The sequence below is a fragment of the Cherax quadricarinatus genome, chromosome 10 (assembly GCF_038502225.1).
Source record: "Cherax quadricarinatus isolate ZL_2023a chromosome 10, ASM3850222v1, whole genome shotgun sequence".
Lineage (NCBI taxonomy): Eukaryota > Metazoa > Arthropoda > Malacostraca > Decapoda > Parastacidae > Cherax > Cherax quadricarinatus.
Window position 1 is genome coordinate 14,514,999 of NC_091301.1, and position 27,894 is coordinate 14,542,892.

The 27,894-nt window shown below is 50.0% G+C and overlaps 1 protein-coding gene across 4 annotated transcripts in view; it reads right to left on the reverse strand.

Moving 5' to 3' along the window:
- step (cytohesin steppke) overlaps positions 1 to 27,894 on the reverse strand; it is a gene marked incomplete at its 3' end in the record, with an annotated part of 586,727 nt that overhangs the window by 184,918 nt on the left and 373,915 nt on the right. Inside the window, 2 exon segments of one of the 4 annotated variants that reach the window (XM_070083664.1) lie at positions 8,617 to 9,363; positions 19,242 to 19,274. In XM_070083664.1, coding sequence (XP_069939765.1) covers positions 8,617 to 8,829 — 213 coding nt within the window. 4 annotated transcript variants of the gene reach the window in all.

Consider the following 27,894-nt stretch of genomic DNA (forward strand, 5'->3'; position numbering starts at 1 on the left):
GTTACTGGTACGTCACTTGTGAGTGTGAGGGAGACTGCACACAAGTGTTACTGGTAGGTCACTTGTGAGTGTGAGGGAGACTGCACACAAGTGTTACTGGTACGTCACTTGTGAGTGTGAGGGAGACTGCACACAAGTGTTACTGGTACGTCACTTGTGAGTGTGAGGGAGACTGCACACAAGTGTTACTGGTACGTCACTTGTGAGTGTGAGGGAGACTGCACACAAGTGTTACTGGTACGTCACTTGTGAGTGTGAGGGAGACTGCACACAAGTGTTACTGGTACGTCACTTGTGAGTGTGAGGGAGACTGCACACAAGTGTTACTGGTACGTCACTTGTGAGTGTGAGGGAGACTGCACACAAGTGTTACTGGTAGGTCACTTGTGAGTGTGAGGGAGACTGCACACAAGTGTTACTGGTACGTCACTTGTGAGTGTGAGGGAGACTGCACACAAGTGTTACTGGTACGTCACTTGTGAGTGTGAGGGAGACTGCACACAAGTGTTACTGGTAGGTCACTTGTGAGTGTGAGGGAGACTGCACACAAGTGTTACTGGTACGTCACTTGTGAGTGTGAGGGAGACTGCACACAAGTGTTACTGGTACGTCACTTGTGAGTGTGAGGGAGACTGCACACAAGTGTTACTGGTAGGTCACTTGTGAGTGTGAGGGAGACTGCACACAAGTGTTACTGGTACGTCACTTGTGAGTGTGAGGGAGACTGCACACAAGTGTTACTGGTAGGTCACTTGTGAGTGTGAGGGAGACTGCACACAAGTGTTACTGGTACGTCACTTGTGAGTGTGAGGGAGACTGCACACAAGTGTTACTGGTACGTCACTTGTGAGTGTGAGGGAGACTGCACACAAGTGTTACTGGTACGTCACTTGTGAGTGTGAGGGAGACTGCACACAAGTGTTACTGGTACGTCACTTGTGAGTGTGAGGGAGACTGCACACAAGTGTTACTGGTAGGTCACTTGTGAGTGTGAGGGAGACTGCACACAAGTGTTACTGGTAGGTCACTTGTGAGTGTGAGGGAGACTGCACACAAGTGTTACTGGTACGTCACTTGTGAGTGTGAGGGAGACTGCACACAAGTGTTACTGGTAGGTCACTTGTGAGTGTGAGGGAGACTGCACACAAGTGTTACTGGTACGTCACTTGTGAGTGTGAGGGAGACTGCACACAAGTGTTACTGGTAGGTCACTTGTGAGTGTGAGGGAGACTGCACACAAGTGTTACTGGTAGGTCACTTGTGAGTGTGAGGGAGACTGCACACAAGTGTTACTGGTACGTCACTTGTGAGTGTGAGGGAGACTGCACACAAGTGTTACTGGTAGGTCACTTGTGAGTGTGAGGGAGACTGCACACAAGTGTTACTGGTACGTAACTTGTGAGTGTGAGGGAGACTGCACACAAGTGGGCAAGGGTGCACACAGAACACAACTTTCCAAGGTAACCCAACAAAATCCTCCTATAAGAGCTCAGTATAACATACTTGTTTGTCTGGAAACTACAGACCCTTCTAGAGACATGCCTGGCCGCCGGTGCAGCAACAACATACAAAACAAAGTCAACAGTTATAACAGGAAAAGTGGGGAAATGCATATTCAATTCTCTAACAAATATATTACAAAGTCTGGCAGTATATAAAACAAAGTCGAAGCGAAGCAAAAAAAGAATGTCAGCGCTGGAAGGCAAGGTTCTAGCACCGTTACTGTTTCTTATCCTCATTGATGTAGATGCTACCGTTACTGTTTCTTATCCTCATTGATGTAGATGCTACCGTTACTGTTTCTTATCCTCATTGATGTAGATGCTACCGTTACTGTTTTTTTTATCCTCATGGAAGATATAGATAAGGATACTAACCACAGCTTCCTAGTCTCTTTTGCAGACACCAAATTAAGTATGACAGTCATTTCAGTAAAAGAAAGAAAAAACTATGATGAATATGTGAGCCGGCAGGGCCGCAAGCAGCAACAATTTGGTCGGCCAGGAAATCAAGGAGGCCTGGCGCAGGGCCGGACACAGAGAAAAGGAAAAATCTCGAAACAGGTCACATGTAAATCAATGGTGAAAATTTTCAACTGCTAATGTATGAGAAGAATGAAGAGCTGGATACCAGCACAGCATACACAACAACGCTGACTGACCACCATATATTAGTGTGTAAGGAACAAGAATATGTCAGAAGATCTGTCACTTGCTGAGAACAATAAGACAAATGTAGTCAAGATCAAGACAATGACAGGGAATTATGAGAACTTTCAAAATAAGTGAAGTAACTCCAATGATGGAACTTTTAAATAAATGATACTCAAAGGTTTTTCACTTCCCCATAATAATAATAATAATAATAATAATAATAATAATAATAATAATAATAATAAGAAGAAGAAGAAGAAGAAGAAGAAGAAGAAAAAGAAGAAGAAGAAGAGTAATGATGGAAATTACTAACATAAGATGAATAAAAAGCGAATAAATTGGATGCGACAACACTTGTGAACAATGATACAAAAATGCTGCAATGAAGACATGTGAGCAGTGGGGTCCCCCAAGGATCAGTACTTGCTGCCATTATGATTTATTCTATACAAAATTACCTACCAGAAGGATAAATAACTATATTAAAATGTTATGCAGAATAAAGCATCTAAATAACAGTGTTAATTACTAAAATAATTGTTTGATAAATAGAACAGTTGGAGTGACGAATGGAAGGTTGAACGTGACGAAGATAACTGAACCAACACGTAACGTAGCAAAAACGAAACGTAAAGTGTTGGCGTTATAAAACATTGAAAACATTACACACGATACACTCCAAGGGGGAGAGAGAGAGAGAGAGAGAGAGAGAGAGAGAGAGAGAGAGAGAGAGAGAGAGAGAGAGAGAGAGAGAGAGAGAGAGAGAGAGAGAGAGAGAGAGAGAGAGAGAGAGAGAGAGAGAGAGAGAGAGAGAGAGAGAGAGAGAGAGAGAGAGAGAGAGAGAGAGAGAGAGAGAGGGAGAGAGAGAGAGACAGACAGACAGAGAGAGAGAGGGGGGGGTTTAAGGGGAGGGGTAGATTCAATAAAGCTGCTCTGGGTGTGGAAAGTTTGTGATGGTCTTCTAGGAACACGTGGCATTGGGGGGGGGGGGATGATGTGGAGGAGGATCCTGCTGAACACACTCTTATGATAGGAGGGTGGTGCTCCCCTGGATGGTTGCTGTCTACCAACCTACTACCAACGTTTTACACTCTTATGATAGGAGGGTGGTGCTCCTCTGGATGGTTGCTGTCTACCAACCTACTACCAACGTTTTACACTCTTATGATAGGAGGGAGGTGCTCCCCTGGATGGTTGCTGTCTACCAACCTACTACCAACGTTTTACACTCTTATGATAGGAGGGAGGTGCTCCCCTGGATGGTTGCTGTCTACCAACCTACTACCAACGTTTTACACTCTTATGATAGGAGGGAGGTGCTCCCCTGGATGGTTGCTGTCTACCAACCTACTACCAACGTTTTACACTCTTATGATAGGAGGGAGGTGCTCCCCTGGATGGTTGCTGTCTACCAACCTACTACCAACGTTTTACACTCTTATGATAGGAGGGAGGTGCTCCCCTGGATGGTTGCTGTCTACCAACCTACTACCAACGTTTTACACTCTTATGATAGGAGGGAGGTGCTCCCCTGGATGGTTGCTGTCTACCAACCTACTACCAACGTTTTACACTCTTATGATAGGAGGGAGGTGCTCCCCTGGATGGTTGCTGTCTACCAACCTACTACCAACGTTTTACACTCTTATGATAGGAGGGAGGTGCTCCCCTGGATGGTTGCTGTCTACCAACCTACTACCAACGTTTTACACTCTTATGATAGGAGGGAGGTGCTCCCCTGGATGGTTGCTGTCTACCAACCTACTACCAACGTTTTACACTCTTATGATAGGAGGGAGGTGCTCCCCTGGATGGTTGCTGTCTACCAACCTACTACCAACGTTTTACACTCTTATGATAGGAGGGAGGTGCTCCCCTGGATGGTTGCTGTCTACCAACCTACTACCAACGTTTTACACTCTTATGATAGGAGGGAGGTGCTCCCCTGGATGGTTGCTGTCTACCAACCTACTACCAACGTTTTACACTCTTATGATAGGAGGGAGGTGCTCCCCTGGATGGTTGCTGTCTACCAACCTACTACCAACGTTTTACACTCTTATGATAGGAGGGTGGTGCTCCCCTGGATGGTTGCTGTCTACCAACCTACTACCAACGTTTTACACTCTTATGATAGGAGGGAGGTGCTCCCCTGGATGGTTGCTGTCTACCAACCTACTACCAACGTTTTACACTCTTATGATAGGAGGGAGGTGCTCCCCTGGATGGTTGCTGTCTACCAACCTACTACCAACGTTTTACACTCTTATGATAGGAGGGAGGTGCTCCCCTGGATGGTTGCTGTCTACCAACCTACTACCAACGTTTTACACTCTTATGATAGGAGGGAGGTGCTCCCCTGGATGGTTGCTGTCTACCAACCTACTACCAACGTTTTACACTCTTATGATAGGAGGGAGGTGCTCCCCTGGATGGTTGCTGTCTACCAACCTACTACCAACGTTTTACACTCTTATGATAGGAGGGAGGTGCTTCCCTGGATGGTTGCTGTCTACCAACCTACTACCAACATTTTACTCTTATGATAGGAGGGAGGTGCTTCCCTGGATGGTTGCTGTCTACCAACCTACTACCAACGTTTTACACTCTTATGATAGGAGGGTGGTGCTCCCCTGGATGGTTGCTGTCTACCAGCCTACTACCAACGTTTTACACTCTTATGATAGGAGGGTGGTGCTTCCCTGGATGGTTGCTGTCTACCAACCTACTACCAACGTTTTACACTCTTATGATAGGAGGGTGGTGCTCCCCTGGATGGTTGCTGTCTACCAGCCTACTACCAACGTTTTACACTCTTATGATAGGAGGGTGGTGCTTCCCTGGATGGTTGATGTCTACCAACCTACTACCAACGTTTTACTCTTATGATAGGAGGGTGGTGCTCCCCTGGATGGTTGATGTCTACCAACCTACTACCAACGTTTTACTCTTATGATAGGAGGGTGGTGCTCCCCTGGATGGTTGATGTCTACCAGCCTACTACCAACGTTTTACACTCTTATGATAGGAGGGTGGTGCTCCCCTGGATGGTTGCTGTCTACCAGCCTACTACCAACGTTTTACACTCTTATGATAGGAGGGTGGTGCTTCCCTGGATGGTTGATGTCTACCAACCTACTACCAACGTTTTACTCTTATGATAGGAGGGTGGTGCTCCCCTGGATGGTTGCTGTCTACCAACCTACTACCAACGTTTTACTCTTATGATAGGAGGGTGGTGCTCCCCTGGATGGTTGCTGTCTACCAACCTACTACCAACGTTTTACTCTTATGATAGGAGGGAGGTGCTTCCCTGGATGGTTGCTGTCTACCAACCTACTACCAACGTTTTACTCTTATGATAGGAGGGAGGCGCTTCCCTGGATGGTTGCTGTCTACCAGCCTACTACCAACGTTTTACTCTTATGATAGGAGGGAGGTGCTTCCCTGGATGGTTGCTGTCTACCAACCTACTACCAACGTTTTACTCTTATGATAGGAGGGAGGTGCTTCCCTGGATGGTTGCTGTCTACCAGCCTACTACCAACGTTTTACTCTTATGATAGGAGGGTGGTGCTCCCCTGGATGGTTGCTGTCTACCAGCCTACTACCAACATTTTACTCTTATGATAGGAGGGAGGTGCTTCCCTGGATGGTTGCTGTCTACCAGCCTACTACCAACATTTTACTCTTATGATAGGAGGGAGGTGCTTCCCTGGATGGTTGCTGTCTACCAGCCTACTACCAACGTTTTACTCTTATGATAGGAGGGTGGTGCTTCCCTGGATGGTTGCTGTCTACCAACCTACTACCAACGTTTTACTCTTATGATAGGAGGGAGGTGCTTCCCTGGATGGTTGCTGTCTACCAACCTACTACCAACGTTTTAATCTTATGATAGGAGGGTGGTGCTCCCCTGGATGGTTGCTGTCTACCAGCCTACTACCAACGTTTTACTCTTATGATATGAGGGTGGTGCTCCCCTGGATGGTTGCTGTCTACCAACCTACTACCAACGTTTTACACTCTTATGATAGGAGGGTGGTGCTCCCCTGGATGGTTGCTGTCTACCAACCTACTACCAACGTTTTACTCTTATGATAGGAGGGTGGTGCTCCCCTGGATGGTTGCTGTCTACCAACCTACTACCAACGTTTTACACTCTTATGATAGGAGGGTGGTGCTCCCCTGGATGGTTGCTGTCTACCAACCTACTACCAACGTTTTACTCTTATGATAGGAGGGTGGTGCTCCCCTGGATGGTTGCTGTCTACCAACCTACTACCAACGTTTTACACTCTTATGATAGGAGGGAGGTGCTTCCCTGGATGGTTGCTGTCTACCAACCTACTAACAACGTTTTACACTCTTATGATAGGAGGGTGGTGCTCCCCTGGATGGTTGCTGTCTACCAACCTACTACCAACGTTTTACTCTTATGATAGGAGGGTGGTGCTCCCCTGGATGGTTGCTGTCTACCAACCTACTACCAACGTTTTACTCTTATGATAGGAGGGTGGTGCTCCCCTGGATGGTTGCTGTCTACCAACCTACTACCAACGTTTTACTCTTATGATAGGAGGGTGGTGCTCCCCTGGATGGTTGCTGTCTACCAACCTACTACCAACGTTTTACTCTTATGATAGGAGGGTGGTGCTCCCCTGGATGGTTGCTGTCTACCAACCTACTACCAACGTTTTACACTCTTATGATAGGAGGGTGGTGCTCCCCTGGATGGTTGCTGTCTACCAACCTACTACCAACGTTTTACTCTTATGATAGGAGGGTGGTGCTCCCCTGGATGGTTGCTGTCTACCAACCTACTACCAACGTTTTACTCTCTTATGATAGGAGGGTGGTGCTCCCCTGGATGGTTGCTGTCTACCAACCTACTACCAACGTTTTACACTCTTATGATAGGAGGGAGGTGCTCCCCTGGATGGTTGCTGTCTACCAACCTACTACCAACGTTTTACACTCTTATGATAGGAGGGTGGTGCTCCCCTGGATGGTTGCTGTCTACCAACCTACTACCAACGTTTTACACTCTTATGATAGGAGGGTGGTGCTTCCCTGGATGGTTGCTGTCTACCAGCCTACTACCAACGTTTTACTCTTATGATAGGAGGGTGGTGCTTCCCTGGATGGTTGCTGTCTACCAACCTACTACTGAGAAACGTGTAGAAACGAGGGGGTAAATGAGAAACAGAAAGGCAATAAAGATTAAGACAGAAGCGGAAAATTAAGAAATTCTGACAAATTATGTAAACCCACAAGGAAAAGCGTTCTCGATCTGTAGGAGATAGTGTATGTTGTAGTGTATGATGTAGGAGATAGTGTATGTTGTAGTGTATGATGTAGGAGATAGTGTATGTTGTAGTGTATGATGTAGGAGATAGTGTATGTTGTAGTGTATGATGTAGGAGATAGTGTATGTTGTAGTGTATGATGTAGGAGATAGTGTATGTTGTAGTGTATGATGTAGGAGATAGTGTATGATGTAGGAGATAGTGTATGTTGTAGTGTATGATGTAGGAGATAGTGTATGTTGTAGTGTATGATGTAGGAGATAAGTGTGTGCTGTAGTGTATGATGTAAGCAACATTCATCACATCAACCATTAGCAACATGTCACCATCAACTACACTGTAAGCAACATACATCACAACAATACATATGAACACGAACGGAACACCGTCCTCATATGCAACAGGAGGGTCAGATAAACGAGGTGCTCCGTTAGTACTCGCTACCAGTTCCGTTTCTTCCTGTTAACGGTAGAACAAGTGACATTTTCTTGATTGCTGTGATGGCTACATAAGAACGATTGATCTACTGTGACACTCAGCTAGAATACGTCCTCATCCAGCAGTCCAGAGTACATAGTACTCCAGAGTACGTCTAAAGCCAGAACTACAAAGTACAACCTCAGCCAATACTCGAGTACATCATCAGCTAGTACTCCAGAGTACATCCTTAGCTAGTACTCCAGAGCACCTTTCTCCACAAGCAGTGTGCACAAACGTATTATAAAGTTCCAGTGATAACGAAGATGGTAATTTTTGAACAGAATACAATGGTGACGCTCCATTAACAATTCTGTGCACAACACAGCCAGTACCACACTAAGAATCTTATAATTCAATAACGTCTGGTTCAAACTCTTCCACATCTCGCATGGGCCAGTAGGCCTGCTGCAGTGTTCCTTACTCCGGCCAAACCAAGAGCTCCAGGGCATTAATTTTACAGCAAAATCATCCACAGAAACTTTAACTAGGCTATGAATTAATATAAAAAAAATGTCTACAGCCTATCATCCTCAGTCCCATGGCGCCTTGGACAGTTTCACCAAACCTTAAAAAAGTATGATGCGTACGTACTGCATGCATTTTCCTGTTCTGAAACCACCCCCGTCCCGAGCCCCTTCATTCTCAGCACCTGAAGAACGCAAGTCAAGACCTACCGTGGTGATCGTGAAGGTGTCGGTGTCGTAACCGAGGTCTTTGAGTTCTTGGAGGTCTTGGAATGACCTGGAGTACCTGTGAGCGAGGAGTGTGACTGGTGACGTTGAGACCAACGTCACACCGTCAAACAACATGCCCACGCCCATCCTCTCCTTCTTCTTCCTGAAGCCACTACGCTTGAGGGTTAGGTACCCTCGCAGCGTAGACGTCATCTTGAGTGTCACTCAGGACCACTGCCTTGAGTGACACACACACTACTCAAGGGCTAGAGAGCCCTCAAGTAGCACCTAACACCAAAACTTGTTGATATTCACACTACTTCACGTTTACTAGAGATAAACACTTCACTTGCGTTAATGTCTTTAATAATATTCAAATCACTTGTTCTTTCTATATTATATATTAAATCACACATAATATTTCATAAAATTCTGCCTATCTTCCACACGTAAGAAGGTCCACCAACACTTGCATGAAGCACCAATATTTACGTGCGCATTTTGTCTGCAATGACCTTAGAAGCAACTTCCCAAGGCCTACAATCACTTGTAAAAAGGTCCAAGGTCCATGAGGTCAGTTTGTTGCCTCTACCGAGTTGTTCGGTGGTGTTGAGAGGTGAGGTAATGAAGGAGGGGCGAGTGAGGCAGCCTCATCATGCTGGTGTTGCAGTATGTGCAGTAACCTCACTTCCCTCCTCACCAACACTCACCAACATTACATATTACCCTCGTCTCGGTAACACAACTCTGTAAACGAAACCCAAAAAAAAATGCAGCGATAAGTCTTCAATTTCTCACTTGCAGTTTCTTCACTTCCAGGAAAACTGCATCACGAAAAATCACTTTTTTTAAGACATAATAGTAGAGTTGCACTACACGACATGTACCAAGCACTGACACTACACTGAATGATAAGCCGATCACATCGCTTAGTGTCAAGAGCAGGTATGATCGAGCCATGACGCTCAGGGAATCAGTAAAGCCGGTCGATAAGATAAGAGGCGCGGCCACGACCTATGAAACTACAAAGACAACTAAATGAACTATACAAGTACACGTATATCAGTAAATAAAATTGTAGGGAACTGTATTAAAAAAAAAAAGTGGCGAGACATCTTCAATGAATGTTTCCAGTTTTCACATTTGCTTTTAATAGAAGGTGAGGAGAGGCAGGTGTTAAGAGGCGGTCAATATATTAGTATCCCTCGCTGTTCTTCCCAGGAGAGGACTGAGAACGGCAGCATTCAGCACAAGTATGAACAAGACACTACTAACACCTTACTTAACCAATACTCTGGTAAGACTGACAAATACCCCCCCCCCCCAGTATCCCTCGGCGCCTCGGTACTCGATAACACTCCCATTACCCGGTTGCTGCTGCCAACGATATCCAATGTGCTGTGTGACGTAACGAACATGTTTGGTCTGTGACGAATCGGAGTCACCCGACTCAACCAGATTATAAACGGTGGAGCTAAGAGTCATTCTGCTGTATGACCCTTGTAGGTTTAGCGCTTCATTTATCATAATAATGAGTCATTCTCACAACTAACAGCAGAGCTAAGTCATTCTCACAACTAAACCACAATACCATAACTGGAACACTTCACAACTAATCCACAATACAGTCGTCGGAACAATTCAAACATTCCACAATTCGTAGAGGAAACTTTGGAGGACTTTCGGTCCGTCCTGGACAATTCACTGGTCCCTTGTACAATTCACTGACCCGCATATCCAACACAGCCTGGTTGATCTCGCATCTGGTGGAGATACCTGTTCAGTTTCCTCTTGACGACTTCCCCACTACTCCCTACCAGGAGAGTGTTCGGGGGTCAACGCCCTTGCGACCCGGTCATGACCAGGCCTCGCGATGAATCAAGGGCTGTTCAACCAGGCTGTTACTGCCGGTCTCATCGCAAACCAACGTACGAACCACAGCCCGGTTGGTCAGGTACTGACTTTAGGTGTCTGTCTAGCTCGCTCTTGAAGACAACCAAGGGCCTGTTAGTAAATAATCCCCTGCAGTGTATACTGACATCACATCACTGTACACAACACACCATACTAACATCACATCACTGTACACAACACACCATACTAACATCACATCACTGCACACAACACACCATCCTAACATCACATCAATTTAGATCACTCACATTTTACATTCGTAAAAACAGAGTTGAGATCAAGCAGAACTGGATCCGGCATCACAAGGGTTTGAGGGAGAAATGTTTCCAGTGGGCCACGGTCGTGACAGGACGCTGCTGCTGCTGCCCCAACTCACTTTTTTAAATGATCCATCATTTCCAACTCGGGTGAAGCCTCAGTGTATCTTGACAGTAAATTGAAACGCATGCCGTTGCTTCAACTGGCAACTATAGTGACCTATCACGACACAGTGACTAGTAATAGTCTTTGCGATTGCAAAAAATAAAGATTATAGACAGATGGCGCTGAAATCCCAAATTATCAAGATTTCTGAAAGAGTTTTCAGAAGTAATGTTACCAGCCACATAGACTTATCAGCTGCATGGTTCAGAACAGCTCTTACTTGTTTTTCTCAACTGCTGGACCATTACATGATTCTAGATACCCTAGAAGACGAGAAAATGCAGATGTAGTGTACACCGACTTTGCAAAGGTCTTCGACATGTGAAACAATGGGGCAATTGCACACAAAATGTGCACAGAAGGAATAACTGGAAAGGTGGATAGATAGATATTTAACTTCCTAAGAGAACCCAAAGAGTAATAGTAAGCAGTGAAATTAGTGGCTGCTAGTGTACAGTTCTGTTTGTCAAGCACACTACTCTCCCCATATTTCTTTCTTATTTTCATATATGACAGACAAGGTCATAAACCATAGTACTGTATCAACTTTTGCAGACGATACTAGAATATGAGAGCCTCCAAACTGATATCAACGAAGTCTTCCAGCGAGATACTGACAACAAAATGATGTTTATGAGGACAAATTTCCGATATCGATGGACTAAGGAAATAAAACAAGATCAGAGTATAAGACAAACTCAAATCACCCAGTAAAGAGTAAGTCTAATGTGAGAGACCTGGGAGTGATAATGACAGATCTCATGTTCAAGAAGCACAACAATGTCATTATCACAACCGCAAAGACAAAGATAGGTGGGAAAATTAGAACTTTTAGAGCAAAAGATACCAATCCAATGATGACACTCTTCAGGTCACTTGTTCTGTCTAGGTTGGAACATTGTTGTGTACTAACGGCCCCCTTCTTAGCATGTGAAATTGCAGAACTGGAAAATGTGGAGAACCTTCGCAGCTCATATAAACTCCGTCAAGCACCAGAGCTTCAATGAAAGGCATGGGAGCATCAGATACAATGAGAGGACTCAATAAGTCTAAAGGTACCACGACTCTTCAACACACTCCCTTCATGCATAAGGGGGATTACCAACAGATTCCTAGCTGTCTTCAAGAGCGAACTCGAAAAATTCCTCAAACTGTTTCCTGATCAGCCAGGCTGCTGTACATACGATGGAATTCGGGCGGCGGGTACTAAAAGCCTGGCCGATCGGGCCAGCAACCAGAAAGCTTGGTTTTTTTGACTGGGCCGCGGGGGCGGTGACCTCCGGAAGGGATTACAGGTGATCTACAGGTAACCAAGAGAGGTAAAAGTTGAAATTTGTACATTTAATAGTCTTCCTCGGCCGCCTTACTGACAGACATTATCTACCTGGAGTTTAACTGGAGCCACTTGTTCTCTCTAGGCTGGAATACTGCTGTACATTAACATCTCCATTCAAAGCAGGTGAAATTGCAGATCTAGACAGTGTACAGAGAACCTTTACTGCACGTATAAGTTCTGTCAAGCACCTTAACTACTGGGAACGCTTGGAAGCACTTACTTGACTTGTACTCGTTGGAACGCAGGAGGGAGATATAATCTACACTTGGAAAATCCTAGAAGGAATGGTTCCGAATCTGCACACAGAAATCACTCCCTACGAAAATAAAAGACTGGGCAGGCGATGCAAAATACCCCCAATTAAAAGAAGAGGCGCCATTGGTACACTAAGGGAAAACACCATAAGTGTCCGGGGCCCAAGACTGTTCAACAGCCTCCCACCAAGCATAAGGGGAATTACCAATAGGCCCCTGGCTGCCTTCAAGAGGGAGCTGGACAGACACCTAAAGTCAGTGCCGGATCAGCCGGGCTGTGGTTCGTACGTTGGACTACGTGCGGCCACCAGTAACAGCCTGGTTGATCAGGCCCTGATCCACTGGGAGGCCTGGTCGTGGACCGGGCCGAGGGGGCGTTGATCCCCGGAATAACCTCCAGGTAGACTCCAGGTCACCGCCCCCGCGGCCCGGTGCCAGACTAGGCCTCCAGGTTGCTGGTTTGTTCAATCAAGTTGTTAGTGCCTACCGCCCCCATTCCAATGTATGCAACACAACACAACACGGTTGATCAAGAACTGTTTTGAGGAATCTGTGGCGTTTCTTCTTGAAGAAGCTAGGAGTGTATTAATGTCCCTTATGCATGAAGGAAGAGCGTTGAAGACTCGTGGTCCCTCAGCACTTATTGAGTTCTCTTTGTGTGCCCATCGCTCCTCTGCTCTTCACTGGAAGAATATTCAACCGTCTGCAGAGCCTCTTAAGCAGCTATTTCGGTGTGCAGATTTGGTACCAATCTCTGAATTATCTTTCAGAAGTAGATTATAATGTATCTTTCTCGCCTACGTTCTAAGGAGTACATTCATTCCCGTGGACTTCAAGTACTCCCAGCAATTTAGATGCTTGACGAAGTTTGTAAGAGCTGTCAAAGTTCTTTGTACATTTTCCAGCTCAGCAACTTCGCCTGCCTTGAAGGGGTTCGTTAGTACCAGCACAGAGAGAACAAGTATACTGAAAATAGCGATCACTGCCTAGGCAGAGAATCTCTTGTTCTGAAGGTTCTAGTAATCCAACTTATCGTGGGATAACAACAATGTTGTGCTCCTTGAACGTGAGATCTTCTGACACTATCACTCTCTGGCTCTAAAATCTGATTTACGTTCTACTGAACGGTTTGAGTTTGTCTTGTACTCTGATCTTGTTATTTCCTCTATTCTTCCAAGGGGTAACTGAAATTTGTACTCACTGAATATAATACTGTTGTCAGTGGCCCACTGGAAGACTTAGTTTTACCGAACTTAAGGAAAACAGACAAGATTTGAAGAAAAATATGAAAGATTACAAAAGTGACGTTGAGCAAAACGTTCAAAACTGATGTTTTAAAATGAGAATGTGATGAGTGCTGGGTCGAGTCTCCCATGATCCCTCCTGTTTATGGGTGGTGGTGATTGTGGTGGTGGGTGGTGGTGATTGTGGTGGTGGGTAGTGGTGATTGTGGTGGTGGGTAGTGGTGACTGTGGTGGTGACTGTGGTGGTGGGTGGTGGTGATTGTGGTGGTGGGTGGTGGTGATTGTGGTGGTGGGTGGTGGTGATTGTGGTGGTGGGTGGTGGTGATTGTGGTGGTGGGTGGTGGTGATTGTGGTGGTGGGTGGTGGTGATTGTGGTGGTGGTGATTGTGGTGGTGGGTAGTGGTGACTGTGGTGGTGGGTAGTGGTGACTGTGGTGGGTGGTGGTGATTGTGGTGGTGGGTGGTGGTGACTGTGGTGGGTGATGGTGACTGTGGTGGGTAGTGTTGACTGTGGTGGTGGGTGGTGGTGACTGTGGCGGTGGGTGGTGGTGACTGTGGTGGTGGGTGGTGGTGACTGTGGTGGTGGGTGGTGATGTCTGTGGTGGTGAGTGTGGTGGTGGGTGGTGGTGACTGTGGTGGTGGGTGGTGATGACTGTGGTGGTGAGTGTGGTGGTGGGTGGTGGTGGGTGGTGATGACTGTGGTGGTGAGTGGTGGTGGGTGGCGGTGACTGTGGTGGTGGGTGGTGGTGATTGTGGTGGTGGGTGGTGGTGGGTGGTGGTGACTGTGGTGGTGGGTGGTGGTGGGTGGCGGTGACTGTGGTGGTGGGTGGTGGTGATTGTGGTGGTGGGTGGTGGTGGGTGGTGGTGACTGTGGTGGTGGGTGGTGGTGGGTGGTGGTGACTGTGGTGGTGGGTGGTGGTGGGTGGTGGTGACTGTGGTGGTGGGTGGTGGTGATTGTGGTGGTGGGTGGTGGTGATTGTGGTGGTAGTGGACTCATAAGCCAGGCTAACACAAGTCTTCCAGCTCTGGCTGACACATTTCCACACTTGATGTAGGAAACAACATCCTGTGTGATGGAATATGACAGGGAAATATACCTGGCTGTTGTTCCCATATGAAACAAGACACTAGTGGTGTTCTCACCATTTAACACACAACAGGGCAGCCCCACACACAGTGTTCATCATAGAACAGGGCAGCCCCACACACAGTGTTCATCATAGAACAGGGCAGCCCCACATACAGTGTTCATCATAGAACAGGGCAGCCCCACACACAGTGTTCATCATAGAACAGGGCAGCCCCACATACAGTGTTCATCATAGAACAGGGCAGCCCCACATACAGTGTTCATCATAGAACAGGGCAGCCCCACACACAGTGTTCATCATAGAGCAGGGCAGCCACACACAGTGTTCATCAAAGAACAGGGCAGCCACACACAGTGTTCATCATAGAACAGGGCAGCCACACAGTGTTCATCAAAGAACAGGGCAGCCCTACACAGTGTTCATCATAGAACAGAGCAGCCCACAGTGTTCATCATAGAACAGGGCAGCTCCACACAGTGTTCATCATAGAACAGGGCAGCCACAGTGTTCATCAAAGAACAGGGCAGCCCTACACAGTGTTCATCATAGAACAGAGCAGCCCACAGTGTTCATCATAGAACAGGGCAGCCACACAGTGTTCATCAAAGAACAGGGCAGCTCCACACACAGTGTTCATCATAGAACAGGGCAGCCCCATAGTGTTCATCATAGAACAGGGCAGCCCCACACACAGTGTTCATCATATAACAGAGCAGCCCCACACACAGTGTTCATCATATAAAGAGCAGCCCCACACACAGTGTTCATCATAGAACAGAGCAGCCCCACACAGTGTTCATCATAGAACAGGGCAGCCCCACACAGTGTTCATCATATAACAGAGCAGCCCCACACAGTGTTCATCATAGAACAGAGCAGCCCCACACAGTGTTCATCATAGAACAGGGCAGCTCCACACAGTGTTCATCATAGAACAGGGCAGCCACACAGTGTTCGTCATAGAACAGGGCAGCCCCACACACAGTGTTCATCATAGAACAGGGCAGCCACACAGTGTTCATCATAGAACAGGGCAGCCACACAGTGTTCATCATAGAACAAGGCAGCCCCACACAATGTATTCATCATAGAACAGGACAGACAGACACACTGAGTGTTCATATAACAGGGCAGCTACACACACAGTGTTCACCATAGAACAGGAGAGACACTGAGTGTTCATATAACAGGGCAGATACAGTGTTCATCAAAGAACAGGGCACCCATACACTGAGTGTTCATCATAGAACAGGGCAGCTACACACACAGTGCTCATTATAGAATAGGGCAGCTACACACAGTGTTCATCATAGAATAAGGCAGCTACACAGTGTTCAGCTTAGACCAGAGCAGCTACACAGTGTTCATCACAGAACAGGGCAGCCCCACACACACAGAATAATCTTGTTTATGGGATAGGGATGTTGAGGTTGTTTTTTTGCGTGGGTCAGTCCTGCCCGACCTTCACACTATTTTCTCCCCATTGGCCTTCCCTGCCCTCCACAGGTGTCTACTGACCCCTCCCACCCACCCTCCAGACCCATGTGGTCCAACCCCCTCACTCACACCCACTTAGCCCTCTTCACTCCATATACAGAGGTGAGCCAAGAGTTTGAACAACACCTGCAGGAGTGGAACCCGGGTTCTTGGGTTGAGGATACAGCGTTATCACTCGTCTATGAGGACAAGGTAGCGATCATGTCCCTCGATACATGAAGAATGATATACAGAACACTCAGGCATATGCACAATATACAGAGAGAGAGAGAGAGAGAGAGAGAGAGAGAGAGAGAGAGAGAGAGAGAGAGAGAGAGAGAGAGAGAGGGAGAGGTGGGGGGAGACAGAGAGTGAACCACTGAGACGTGGCGAAGCATCTCATCAGAGTAAAGGAGAGGAGTGCAGCAGTGAACACACACACAGGCCTGACTCCACACAGGAGTTCAAAGGCAAATTAGATAAAGTAATCGGTGTCACTACACAAAGGTAAGAGCACCTGAGTGTTGGAGGTCACCTCGCCCCGCACCCACATATTCAAAGAAGTAATTACACTTACTGAGGTCGACACCAAACAGGTTTTCACCCTGGTGATGCCCCAGCCTGGAGTAACTCACATAGTTCCTGGTGATGTCCCAGCCTGGAGTAACTCACATAGTTCCTGGTGATGCCCCAGCCTGGAGTAACTCACATAGTTCCTGGTGATGCCCCAGCCTGGAGTAACTCACATAGTTCCTGGTGATGCCCCAGCCTGGAGTAACTCACATAGTTCCTGGTGATGCCCCAGCCTGGAGTAACTCACATAGTTCCTGGTGATGCCCCAGCCTGGAGTAACTCACATAGTTCCTGGTGATGCCCCAGCCTGGAGTAATTCACATAGTTCCTGGTGATGCCCCAGCCTGGAGTAACTCACATAGTTCCTGGTGATGCCCCAGCCTGGAGTAACTCACACAGTTCCTGGTGATGCCCCAGCCTGGAGTAACTCACACAGTTCCTGGTGATGCCCCAGCCTGGAGTAACTTACATAGTTCCTGGTGATGCCCCAGCCTGGAGTAACTCACATACCCCCAGGTGATGCCCCAGCCAGGAGTAACTCACATACCCCCAGGTGATGCCGCAACCTGGAGTAACCCACATAGCTCCTTGTGATGCCCCACCCTGGAGTAATCCACATGGTCCCACCAACTCTTACTGCCTGCATCCTTAATAACCTTGACACAGGTGTAACAATGGTACAGGATTGATCCCGACCTTATAATGTTCCTCTCCTAAGTGAAGCTTTTTAGTTGACCCAGAGTTGCTTCCGGAGGTGAATTCTTTCTGTTCACACACCGCTCGGATGTCACAATAGCACCACGTCAGGCATTGTACTTTCCTAGAATACTAGTGAATGTTCCACTCACCACCTCACAACCACAACACTGACCACCTAACAACCACACAAAACTCACCACCTAACAACCACACTACACTTACTACCTAACAACCATACTACACTCGCTACCTAACAACCATACTACACTGGTCATCTGACAACCAGTGCACGTCTAGACACTTGTCAGTGTAGTATAGACTAGAGCAACACACTAAACAAACACTATAAAGACATCATATGATCACTTGGCAACACCATCCATGACTATAAATGAACAGTTTCCATGTGATATACAGACACAACCTTCGTGCACACACAGTGACGTTGTACTTGTTCCACAACTACATGATGACACTGTACTTGTTCCATCACCACATGTTTCCACATTGTGACACTGTACTTGTTCCACCACCACATGATGACACTGTACTTGTTCCATCACCACATGTTTCCACATGGTGACACTGTACTTGTTCCATTACCACATGTTTCCACATTGTGACACTGTACTTGTTCCATCACCACATGTTTCCACATGGCGACACTGCACTTGTTCCATCACCACATGTTTCCACATGGTGACACTGTACTTGTTCCATCACCACATGTTTCCACATGGCGACACTGCACTTGTTCCATCACCACATGTTTCCACATGGCGACACTGCACTTGTTCCATCACCACATGTTTCCACATGGCGACACTGCACTTGTTCCATCACCACATGTTTCCACATGGTGACACTGTACTTGTTCCATCACCACATGTTTCCACATGGTGACACTGTACTTGTTCCATTACCACATGTTTCCACATTGTGACACTGTATTTGTTCCATCACATGATGATACTGCACTTGTTCCATCACCACATGATGACACTGTACTTGTTCCACCACATGATGACACTGTACTTGTTCCATTAGTACATGTTTCCACATGGTGATGCTGTACTTGTTCCATCACCACATGTTTCCACATTGTGGCACTGTACTTGTTTCATTACCACATGTTTCCACATTATGACACTGTACTTGTTCCCTTAACACATGTTTCTACATTCCTGGTGACAATGTACTTGTTCCATCACCACATTTCCACATGGTGACACTGTACTTGTTCCATCACCATGTTTCCACATGGTGACACTGTACTTGTTCCATCACCACATGTTTCCACATGGTGACACTGTACTTGTTGATACACTCTCAACACGTCTTAATGACAAGATAAAGAACACATGAGAATAGTTGTGGAGACTTGAGGAGGAGGAGGTAAAGAAGGTACTTCGCCAGATGTTGCCTGCTGCTCCCCGCGTCTGAGTGCATGTGTCATGCTCCTAACATCTGCTAAAACACCAACACTCTATGTCACTTGTACGACTCCATCTGGCGGTTGATGCTCCAAAACCAGCTATAGTCGGCGTCCACAGCTGGCTCCATCCTCCCCCCCCCACACACACACTATCACCAGCGTTCACACTACCCATCCTCACCACAACACCCGCTAAACCACACTACTCACTACTACCCTTAACACGCACACACACACAAACCCTCACACACCGGACGCAAGAGTTGCCACTGAGAGTTTTAAAATCTAAGTAAGTCTTCAACTAGCGGCTTAGTCTTGAGAAAATACAAGATTTCCTGTAGGCTTCTCTTGAGAGAAGCGAATATAATCTTTAAAACATCATAAGTGACAATAAACCTGGCCACCATACCCGCATAAAACTAACTCATAATGTAAGAAAGAACGAAGCGATGCCCGGGTATGACAGAGGAGTTTGGCGCGCAGGGAACGGATGGGCGGGCATGGGATGAGGACGGGTGGGCGGGTAGGGGGAAGAGGACGGGTGGGCGGGCTGGCAAAATGGGACGGACAGAAGACGGAGGACAACGTAAGAACAAGTAGGACGCCACAGGAAAACATACAGAGGAAGACATAACAAGCAGGAGGACAAGACAACGCCAGCAAGACGACAAGACAGCGCCAGCAGGAGGCCAAGACAGCGCCAGGAGGAGGACAAGACAGCTCCAGCAGGACGACAAGACAGCACCAGAAGGACAAGACAGCTCCAGCAGCAGGACAAGACAGCGCCAGCAGGAGGACAAGACAGCGCCAGCAGGACAAGACAGCGCCAGCAGGACGACAAGACGGCGCCAGCAGGACAAGACAGCACCAGCAAGACGACAAGACAGCGCCAGCAGGACAAGACAACGCCAGCAGGAGGGCAAGACAGTACCAGCAGGAGGACAAGACAGCGCCAGCAGGATGACAAGACAGCGCCAGCAGAACGAGACAGCGCCAGCAATACGACAAGACAGCGCCAGCAGGACAAGACAGCGCCAACAGGACAAGACATCGCCAGCAGGAGGAAAAGACAGCGCCAGCAGGACGACAAGACAGCACCAGAAGGACAAGACAGCTCCAGCAGCAGGACAAGACAGCGCCAGCAGGAGGACAAGACAGCGCCAGCAGGACAAGACAGCGCCAGCAGGACGACAAGACAGCGCCAGCAGGACAAGACAGCACCAGCAAGACGACAAGACAGCGCCAGCAGGACAAGACAACGCCAGCAGGAGGGCAAGACAGTGCCAGCAGGAGGACAAGACAGCGCCAGCAGGATGACAAGACAGCGCCAGCAGAACGAGACAGCGCCAGCAATACGACAAGACAGCGCCAGCAGGACAAGACAGCGCCAACAGGACAAGACATCGCCAGCAGGAGGAAAAGACAGCGCCAGCAGGACGACAAGACAGCGCCAGCAGAACAAGACAGCGCCAGCAAGACAACAAGACAGCGCCGGCAGGACAAGACAGCGCCAGCAGGAGGAAAAACCAGCGCCAACAGGAGGACAAGACAGCGCCAGTAGGACAAGACAGCTCCAACAGCAGGACAAGACAGCGCCAGTAGGACAAGACAGCTCCAACAGCAGGACAAGACAGTGCCAGCAGGACAAGACAGCCCCAGCAGGACGACAAAACAGCGCCAGCAGCATGACAAGACAGCGCCAGAAGAACAAGACAGCGCCAGCTGGATGACAAGACAGTGCCAACAGGACGACAAGACAGCGCCAGCACGACGACAAGACAGCGCCAGCAGGACAAGACAGCGCCAGTAAGATGACAAGACAGCGCCAGCAGGACAAGACAGCGCCAACAGGACAAGACAGCGCCAGCAGGACAAGACAGCGCCAGCAGGACGACAAGACAGCGCCAGCAGAACAAGACAGCGCCAGCAGGAGGAAAAGCCAGAGCCAACAGGAGGACAAGACAGCGCCAGTAGGACAAGACAGCTCCAACAGCAGGACAAGACAGCGCCAGCAGGACAAGACAGCCCCAGCAGGACGACAAGACAGCGCCAGCAGGATGACTAGACAGCGCCAGAAGAACAAGACAGCGCCAGCAGGATGACAAGACAGTGCCAACAGGACGACAAGACAGCGCCAGCAGGATGACAAGACAGTGCCAACAGGACGACAAGACAGCGCCAGCACGACGACAAGACAGCGCCAGCAGGATGACAAGACAGTGCCAACAGGACGACAAGACAGCGCCAGCAGGAGGAAAAGTCAGCGTCAGCAGGAGGACCAGACAGCGCCAACAGGAGAACAAGACAGCGCCAGCAAGAAGACAAGACAGCGCCAGCAAGACGACAAGTCAGCGAAAGCAGGAGGACAAGACAGCGTCAACAGAAGGACAACAGAGCGCCAGCAGGAGGACAAGACAGCGCCAGCAGGACAAGACAGAGCCAGGAGGACGACAAGACAGCGCCAGCAGGACAAGACAGCGCCGGCAAGACAAGACAGCGCCACCAAGACGACAAGACAGCGCCAGCAGGACAAGACAGCGCCAGGAGGACAAGACAGCGCCAGCAGGACAAGACAGCGCCGGCAGGACAAGACAGCGCCAGCAGGAGGAAAAGCCAGAGCCAACAGGAGGACAAGACAGCGCCAGTAGGACAAGACAGCTCCAACAGCAGGACAAGACAGCGCCAACAGGACAAGACAGCGCCAGGAGGACGACAAGACAGCGCCAGCAGGACAAGACAGCGCCAGCAGGAGGAAAAGCCAGAGCCAACAGGAGGACAAGACAGCGCCAGTAGGACAAGACAGCTCCAACAGCAGGACAAGACAGCGCCAGCAGGACAAGACAGCCCCAGCAGGACGACAAGATAGCGCCAGCAGGATGACAAGACAGTGCCAACACGACGACAAGACAGCGCCAGCTGGATGACAAGACAGTGCCAAAAGGACGACAAGACAGCGCCAGCACGACGACAAGACAGCGCCAGCAGGAGGAAAAGTCAGCGTCAGCAGGAGGACCAGACAGCGCCAGCAGGAGAACAAGACAGCGCCAGCAAGAAGACAAGACAGCGCCAGCAAGACGACAAGTCAGCGAAAGCAGGAGGACAAGACAGCGTCAACAGGAGGACAAGAGAGCGCCAGCAGGAGGACAAGACAGCGCCAGCAGGACAAGACAGAGCCAGGAGGACGACAAGACAGCGCCAGCAGGACAAGACAGCGCCGGCAAGACAAGACAGCGCCACCAAGACGACAAGACAGCGCCAGCAGGACAAGACAGCGCCAGGAGGACGACAAGACAGCGCCAGCAGGACAAGACAGCGCCAGCAGGAGGAAAAGCCAGAGCCAACAGGACAAGACAGCGCCAGTAGGACAAGACAGCGCCAGCAGGACAAGACAGCCCCAGCAGGACGACAAGACAGCGCCAGCAGGATGACAAGACAGTGCCAACACGACGACAAGACAGCGCCAGCTGGATGACAAGACAGTGCCAACAGGACGACAAGACAGCGCCAGCAGGACAAGACAGCGCCAGCAGGACGACAAGACAGCGCCAGCAGAACAAGACAGCGCCAGCAGAACAAGACAGCGCCAGCAAGACGACAAGACAGCGCAGGCAGGACAAGACAGCGCCAGCAGGAGGAAAAGCCAGCGCCAACAGGAGGACAAGACAGCGCCAGTAGGACAAGACAGCTCCAACAGCAGGACAAGACAGCGCCAGCAGGACAAGACAGCCCCAGCAGGACGACAAGACAGCGCCAGCAGGATGACTAGACAGCGCCAGAAGAACAAGACAGCGCCAGCAGGATGACAAGACAGTGCCAACAGGACGACAAGACAGCGCCAGCACGACGACAAGACAGTGCCAGCAGGATGACAAGACAGTGCCAACAGGACGACAAGACAGCGCCAGCACGACGACAAGACAGTGCCAACAGGACGACAAGACAGCGCCAGCAGGATGACAAGACAGTGCCAACAGGACGACAAGACAGCGCCAGCAGGATGACAAGACAGTGCCAACAGGACGACAAGACAGCGCCAGCAAGAGGAAAAGTCAGCGTCAGCAGGAGGACCAGACAGCGCAAGCAGGAGGACAAGACGGCGCAAGCAGGAGGACAAGACGGCGCCAGCAGGAGGACAAGACAGCGCCAGCAGGAGGACAAGACAGGCCAGCAGGAGAAGAGAGCGCCAGCAGGAGGACAAGACAGTGCCAGCAGGACAAGACAGCGCCAGCACTAGGACAAGACAGCGCCACCAGGACAAGACAGCGCCAGCAGGACGACAAGACGGCGCCAGCAAGACAAGACAGCGCTAGCAGGACGACAAGACGGCGCCAGCAGGACAAGACAGCGCCAGCAAGACAAGACAGCGCCAGCAGGAGGACAAGACAGCGCCAGCAGGAGGACAAGACAGCGCCAGCAGGACGACAAGACAGCGCCAGCAGGAGGACAAGACAGCGCCAGCAGGAGGACAAGACAGCGCCAGCAGGACAAGACAGCGCCAGCAGGACAAGACAGCGCCAGCAGGACAAGACAGCGCCAGCAGGAAGATAAGACAGCGCCAGCAGGACAAGACAGCGCCAGCAAGACGACAAGACAGCGCCAGCAGGACAAGACAGCGCCAACAGGACAAGACAGCACCAGCAGGAGGACAAGACAGCACCAGCAGGAGGACAAGACAGCGCCAGCAGGACGACAAGACAGCGCCAGTAGGACGACAAGACAGCGCCAGCAAGACGACAAGACAGCGCCAACAGGACAAGACAGCGCCAACAGGACAAGACAGCGCCAGCAGGACGACAAGACAGCGCCAGCATGACGACAAGACAGCGCCAGCAGAACAAGACAGCGCCAGCAGGACAAGACAGCGCCAGCAGGAGGAAAACCCAGCGCCAACAGGAGGACAAGACAGCGCCAGCAGGACAAGACAGCGCCAACAGGAGGACAAGACAGCGCCAGCAGGACAAGACAGCGCCAACAGGATGACAAGACAGCGCCAGCAGGATGACAAGACGGCGCCAGCAAGACAAGACAGCGCTAGCAGGACGACAAGACGGCGCCAGCAGGACAAGACAGCGCCAGCAAGACAAGACAGCGCCAGCAGGAGGACAAGACAGCGCCAGCAGGAGGACAAGACAGCGCCAGCAGGACGACAAGACAGCGCCAGCAGGACAAGACAGCGCCAGCAGGAGGACAAGACAGCGCCAGCAGGACAAGACAGCGCCAGCAGGACGACAAGACAGCGCCAGCAGGACAAGACAGCGCCAGCAGGACAAGACAGCGCCAGCAGGAAGATAAGACAGCGCCAGCAGGACAAGACAGCGCCAGCAAGACGACAAGACAGCGCCAGCAGGACAAGACAGCGCCAACAGGACAAGACAGCACCAGCAGGAGGACAAGACAGCACCAGCAGGAGGACAAGACAGCGCCAGCAGGACGACAAGACAGCGCCAGTAGGACGACAAGACAGCACCAGCAAGACGACAAGACAGCGCCAACAGCACAAGACAGCGCCAGCAGGACGACAAGACAGCGCCAGCAGGACAAGACAGCGCCAACAGGACAAGACAGCGCCAGCAGGACGACAAGACAGCGCCAGCATGACGACAAGACAGCGCCAGCAGAACAAGACAGCGCCAGCAGGACAAGACAGCGCCAGCAGGAGGAAAAGCCAGCGCCAACAGGAGGACAAGACAGCGCCAGCAGGACAAGACAGCGCCAACAGGAGGACAAGACAGCGCCAGCAGGACAAGACAGCGCCAACAGGATGACAAGACAGCGCCAGCAGGATGACAAGACAGCGCCAGCAGGACAACAAGACAGCGCCAGCAGGATGACAAGACAGTGCCAACAGGACGACAAGACAGCGCCAGCACGACGACAAGACAGCGCCAGCAGGATGACAAGACAGTGCCAACAGGACGACAAGACAGCGCCAGCAGGAGGAAAAGTCAGCGTCAGCAGGAGAACCAGACAGCGCCAGCAGGAGGACAAGACAGCGCCAGCAGGACGACAAGTCAGCGCCAGCAGGTGGACAAGACAGCGCCAGCAGGAGGACAAGACAGCGCCAGCAGGACGACAAGTCAGCGTCAGCAGGAGGACAAGACAGCGCCAGAAGGACAAGACAGCGCCAGCAGGAGGACAAGACAGCGCCAGCAGGACGACAAGTCAGCGCCAGCAGGTGGACAAGACAGCGCCAGCAAGAGGACAAGACAGCGCCAGCAAGACAAGACAGCCCCAGCAGGACAATACAGCGCCAGCAGGACGACAAGACAGCGCCAGCAGGACAAGACAGCGCCAGCAAGACGACAAGACAGCGCCAGCAGGAGGAAAAGCCAGCGCCAGCAGGACAAGACAGCGCCAGCGGGAGGAAAGGCCAGCACCAACAGGACAAGACAGCGTTACCAGGACAAGACAGCGCCAGCAGGACAAGACAGCGCCAATAGGACAAGATAGCGCCAGCACGACGACAAGACAGCGCCAGCAGGATGACAAGACAGTGCCAACAGGACGACAAGACAGCGCCAACACGACGACAAGATAGCGCCAGCACGACGACAAGACAGCGCCAGCAGGATGACAAGACAGTGCCAACAGGACGACAAGACAGCGCCAGCAGGAGGAAAAGTCAGCGTCAGCAAGAGGACCAGACAGCGCCAGCAGGAGGACAAGACAGCGCCAGCAGGACGACAAGACAGCGCCAGCAGGAGGACAAGGCAGCGCCAGAAGGACAAGACAGCGCCAGCAGGAGGACAAGACAGCGCCAGCAGGACGACAAGTCAGCGCCAGCAGGAGGACAAGACAGCGCCAGCAAGAGGACAAGACAGCGCCAGCAGGACGACAAGTCAGCGCCAGCAGGACGACAAGACAGCGCCAGCAGGACAAGACAGCGCCAGCAAGACGACAAGACAGCGCCAGCAGGACAAGACAGCGCCAGCAGGAGGAAAAGCCAGCGCCAGCAGGACAAGACAGCGCCAGCAGGAGAAAAGGCCAGCGCCAACAGGAGGACAAGACAGCGCTAGCAGGACAAAACAGCACCAGCAGGACAAGACAGCGCCAGCACGACGACAAGACAGTGCCAGCAGGACAAGATAGCGCCAGCAGGACGACAAGACAACGCCAGCGGGAGGACAAGACAGCGCCAGCAGAACGACAAGACAGCGCCAGCAGAAAGACAAGACTGCGACAAGGAACTCTTATAAACAAAACAGCAAAAAATGAGGGAGCTAGGATGCACGTAGCTCACTGCTCCAGCTCATCCTTCAAAATGATATAGCTGGTCCTCCAGTCTTATCCCCCTCCACATCTACACAGAACAAGGAGCTCCGTGTGCTTATTACTCAGAGCGGTGCGGGTCTCCCTGATGGTAGGGCATGGAAGAGAGAGATCTTATGTTTATACTCAAAGAATAAAAGAACGCTCCAATTACCTTACTATCTCTGTCGTGTATTCAACCCCTTTCGCGTGCCTTAAGTATGCTATAGGGATCATCCCACAGTCTCTAAAAGCAACGGATACAGCCCCACTGTGAGTGATAAATGTCACTGAAAGTGATAATGTCGGAAAATCTCACTTTCAAAGATCACAACAATGTCTCTACCATATCTGAGAACCTTCAAAACTTAGGATGCCAGGCCAATGATGATTCTCTCTAGGGTAGAATACTGCTGTGCACTAATGACCCCTTTCAAGGCAGGCGAAATTGCAGACTTAGAGAATAAACAGAGAACTTTTACTGCACGTATAAGTATAGTAAATCACCTATATTACTGGGAATGGTTGACATCCCTTACCCTGTACTCCTTGTAATGCTGGTGAGAAAGATACATGATAATATACACTTGGAAAATCTTACAGGGACTAGTATAAAATCTACACACGGAAATCACTCCCTACTAAAACAAAAGACTTGGCAGGAGATGCAACATTCCCCATTGAAAAGCAGGGACGCCATAAGTGTCAGGGGCCCAACGCTCTTCAACTGGCTCCCAGCATACATAAGGGGAATTACCAATAGACCCCTGGCTGTCTTCAAGAGGAAGCTGGACAGGCATCTACAGTTGGTTTCCGACCAACCGGTCTGTGGTTCGTAAATCGGTTTGCATGCGGCCAGCAGTAACAGCTTGTTTGATCATGCCTTGATCCACCGCGAGGCCTGGTCATGGACATTTACTGTGCTTTCTGCCAGTGTACTCGCAGCACCCTTACTTCATTGGGGGGGTGTTGCACTGTCTGCCGAGTCTTTTGCTTTCGTAGGGAGGATGTGTGCTGATTTGGGACCAGTCCCTCTAGGATTTTCCAGATGTAAATTATGATGCATCTTTCTCGCCTGAGTATCATGATACCCCTGCAGCTACTTGCGTCCACTATGCCCACTCCCTGTGTCATCATACCACTCCAGCTACATGTGTCCACTATGCCCACTCCCTGTATCATCATACCCCTGCAGCTACTTGCGTCCACTACGCCCACTCCCTGTGTCATCATACCACTCCAGCTACCTGTGTCCACTATGCCCACTCCCTGTATCATCATACCCCTGCAGCTACCTGTGTCCACTACGCCCACTCCCTGTATCATCATACCCCTGCAGCTACCTGTGTCCACTACGCCCACTCCCTGTATCATCACACCCCTGCAGCTACCTGTGTCCACTACGCCCACTCCCTGTATCATCACACCCCTGCAGCTAACTGTGTCCACTACCCCTCAAGAGGGAGAGGTTTTTTAGTGCCAGGAAGGAAAAAAACTGGCAGGAAATGGCAGAAATCGTACACCAAATCCAGTCATTCCTGGAGTGGAACCACAGTCGATGGCCTCCACTCCAAACCAACAGATAC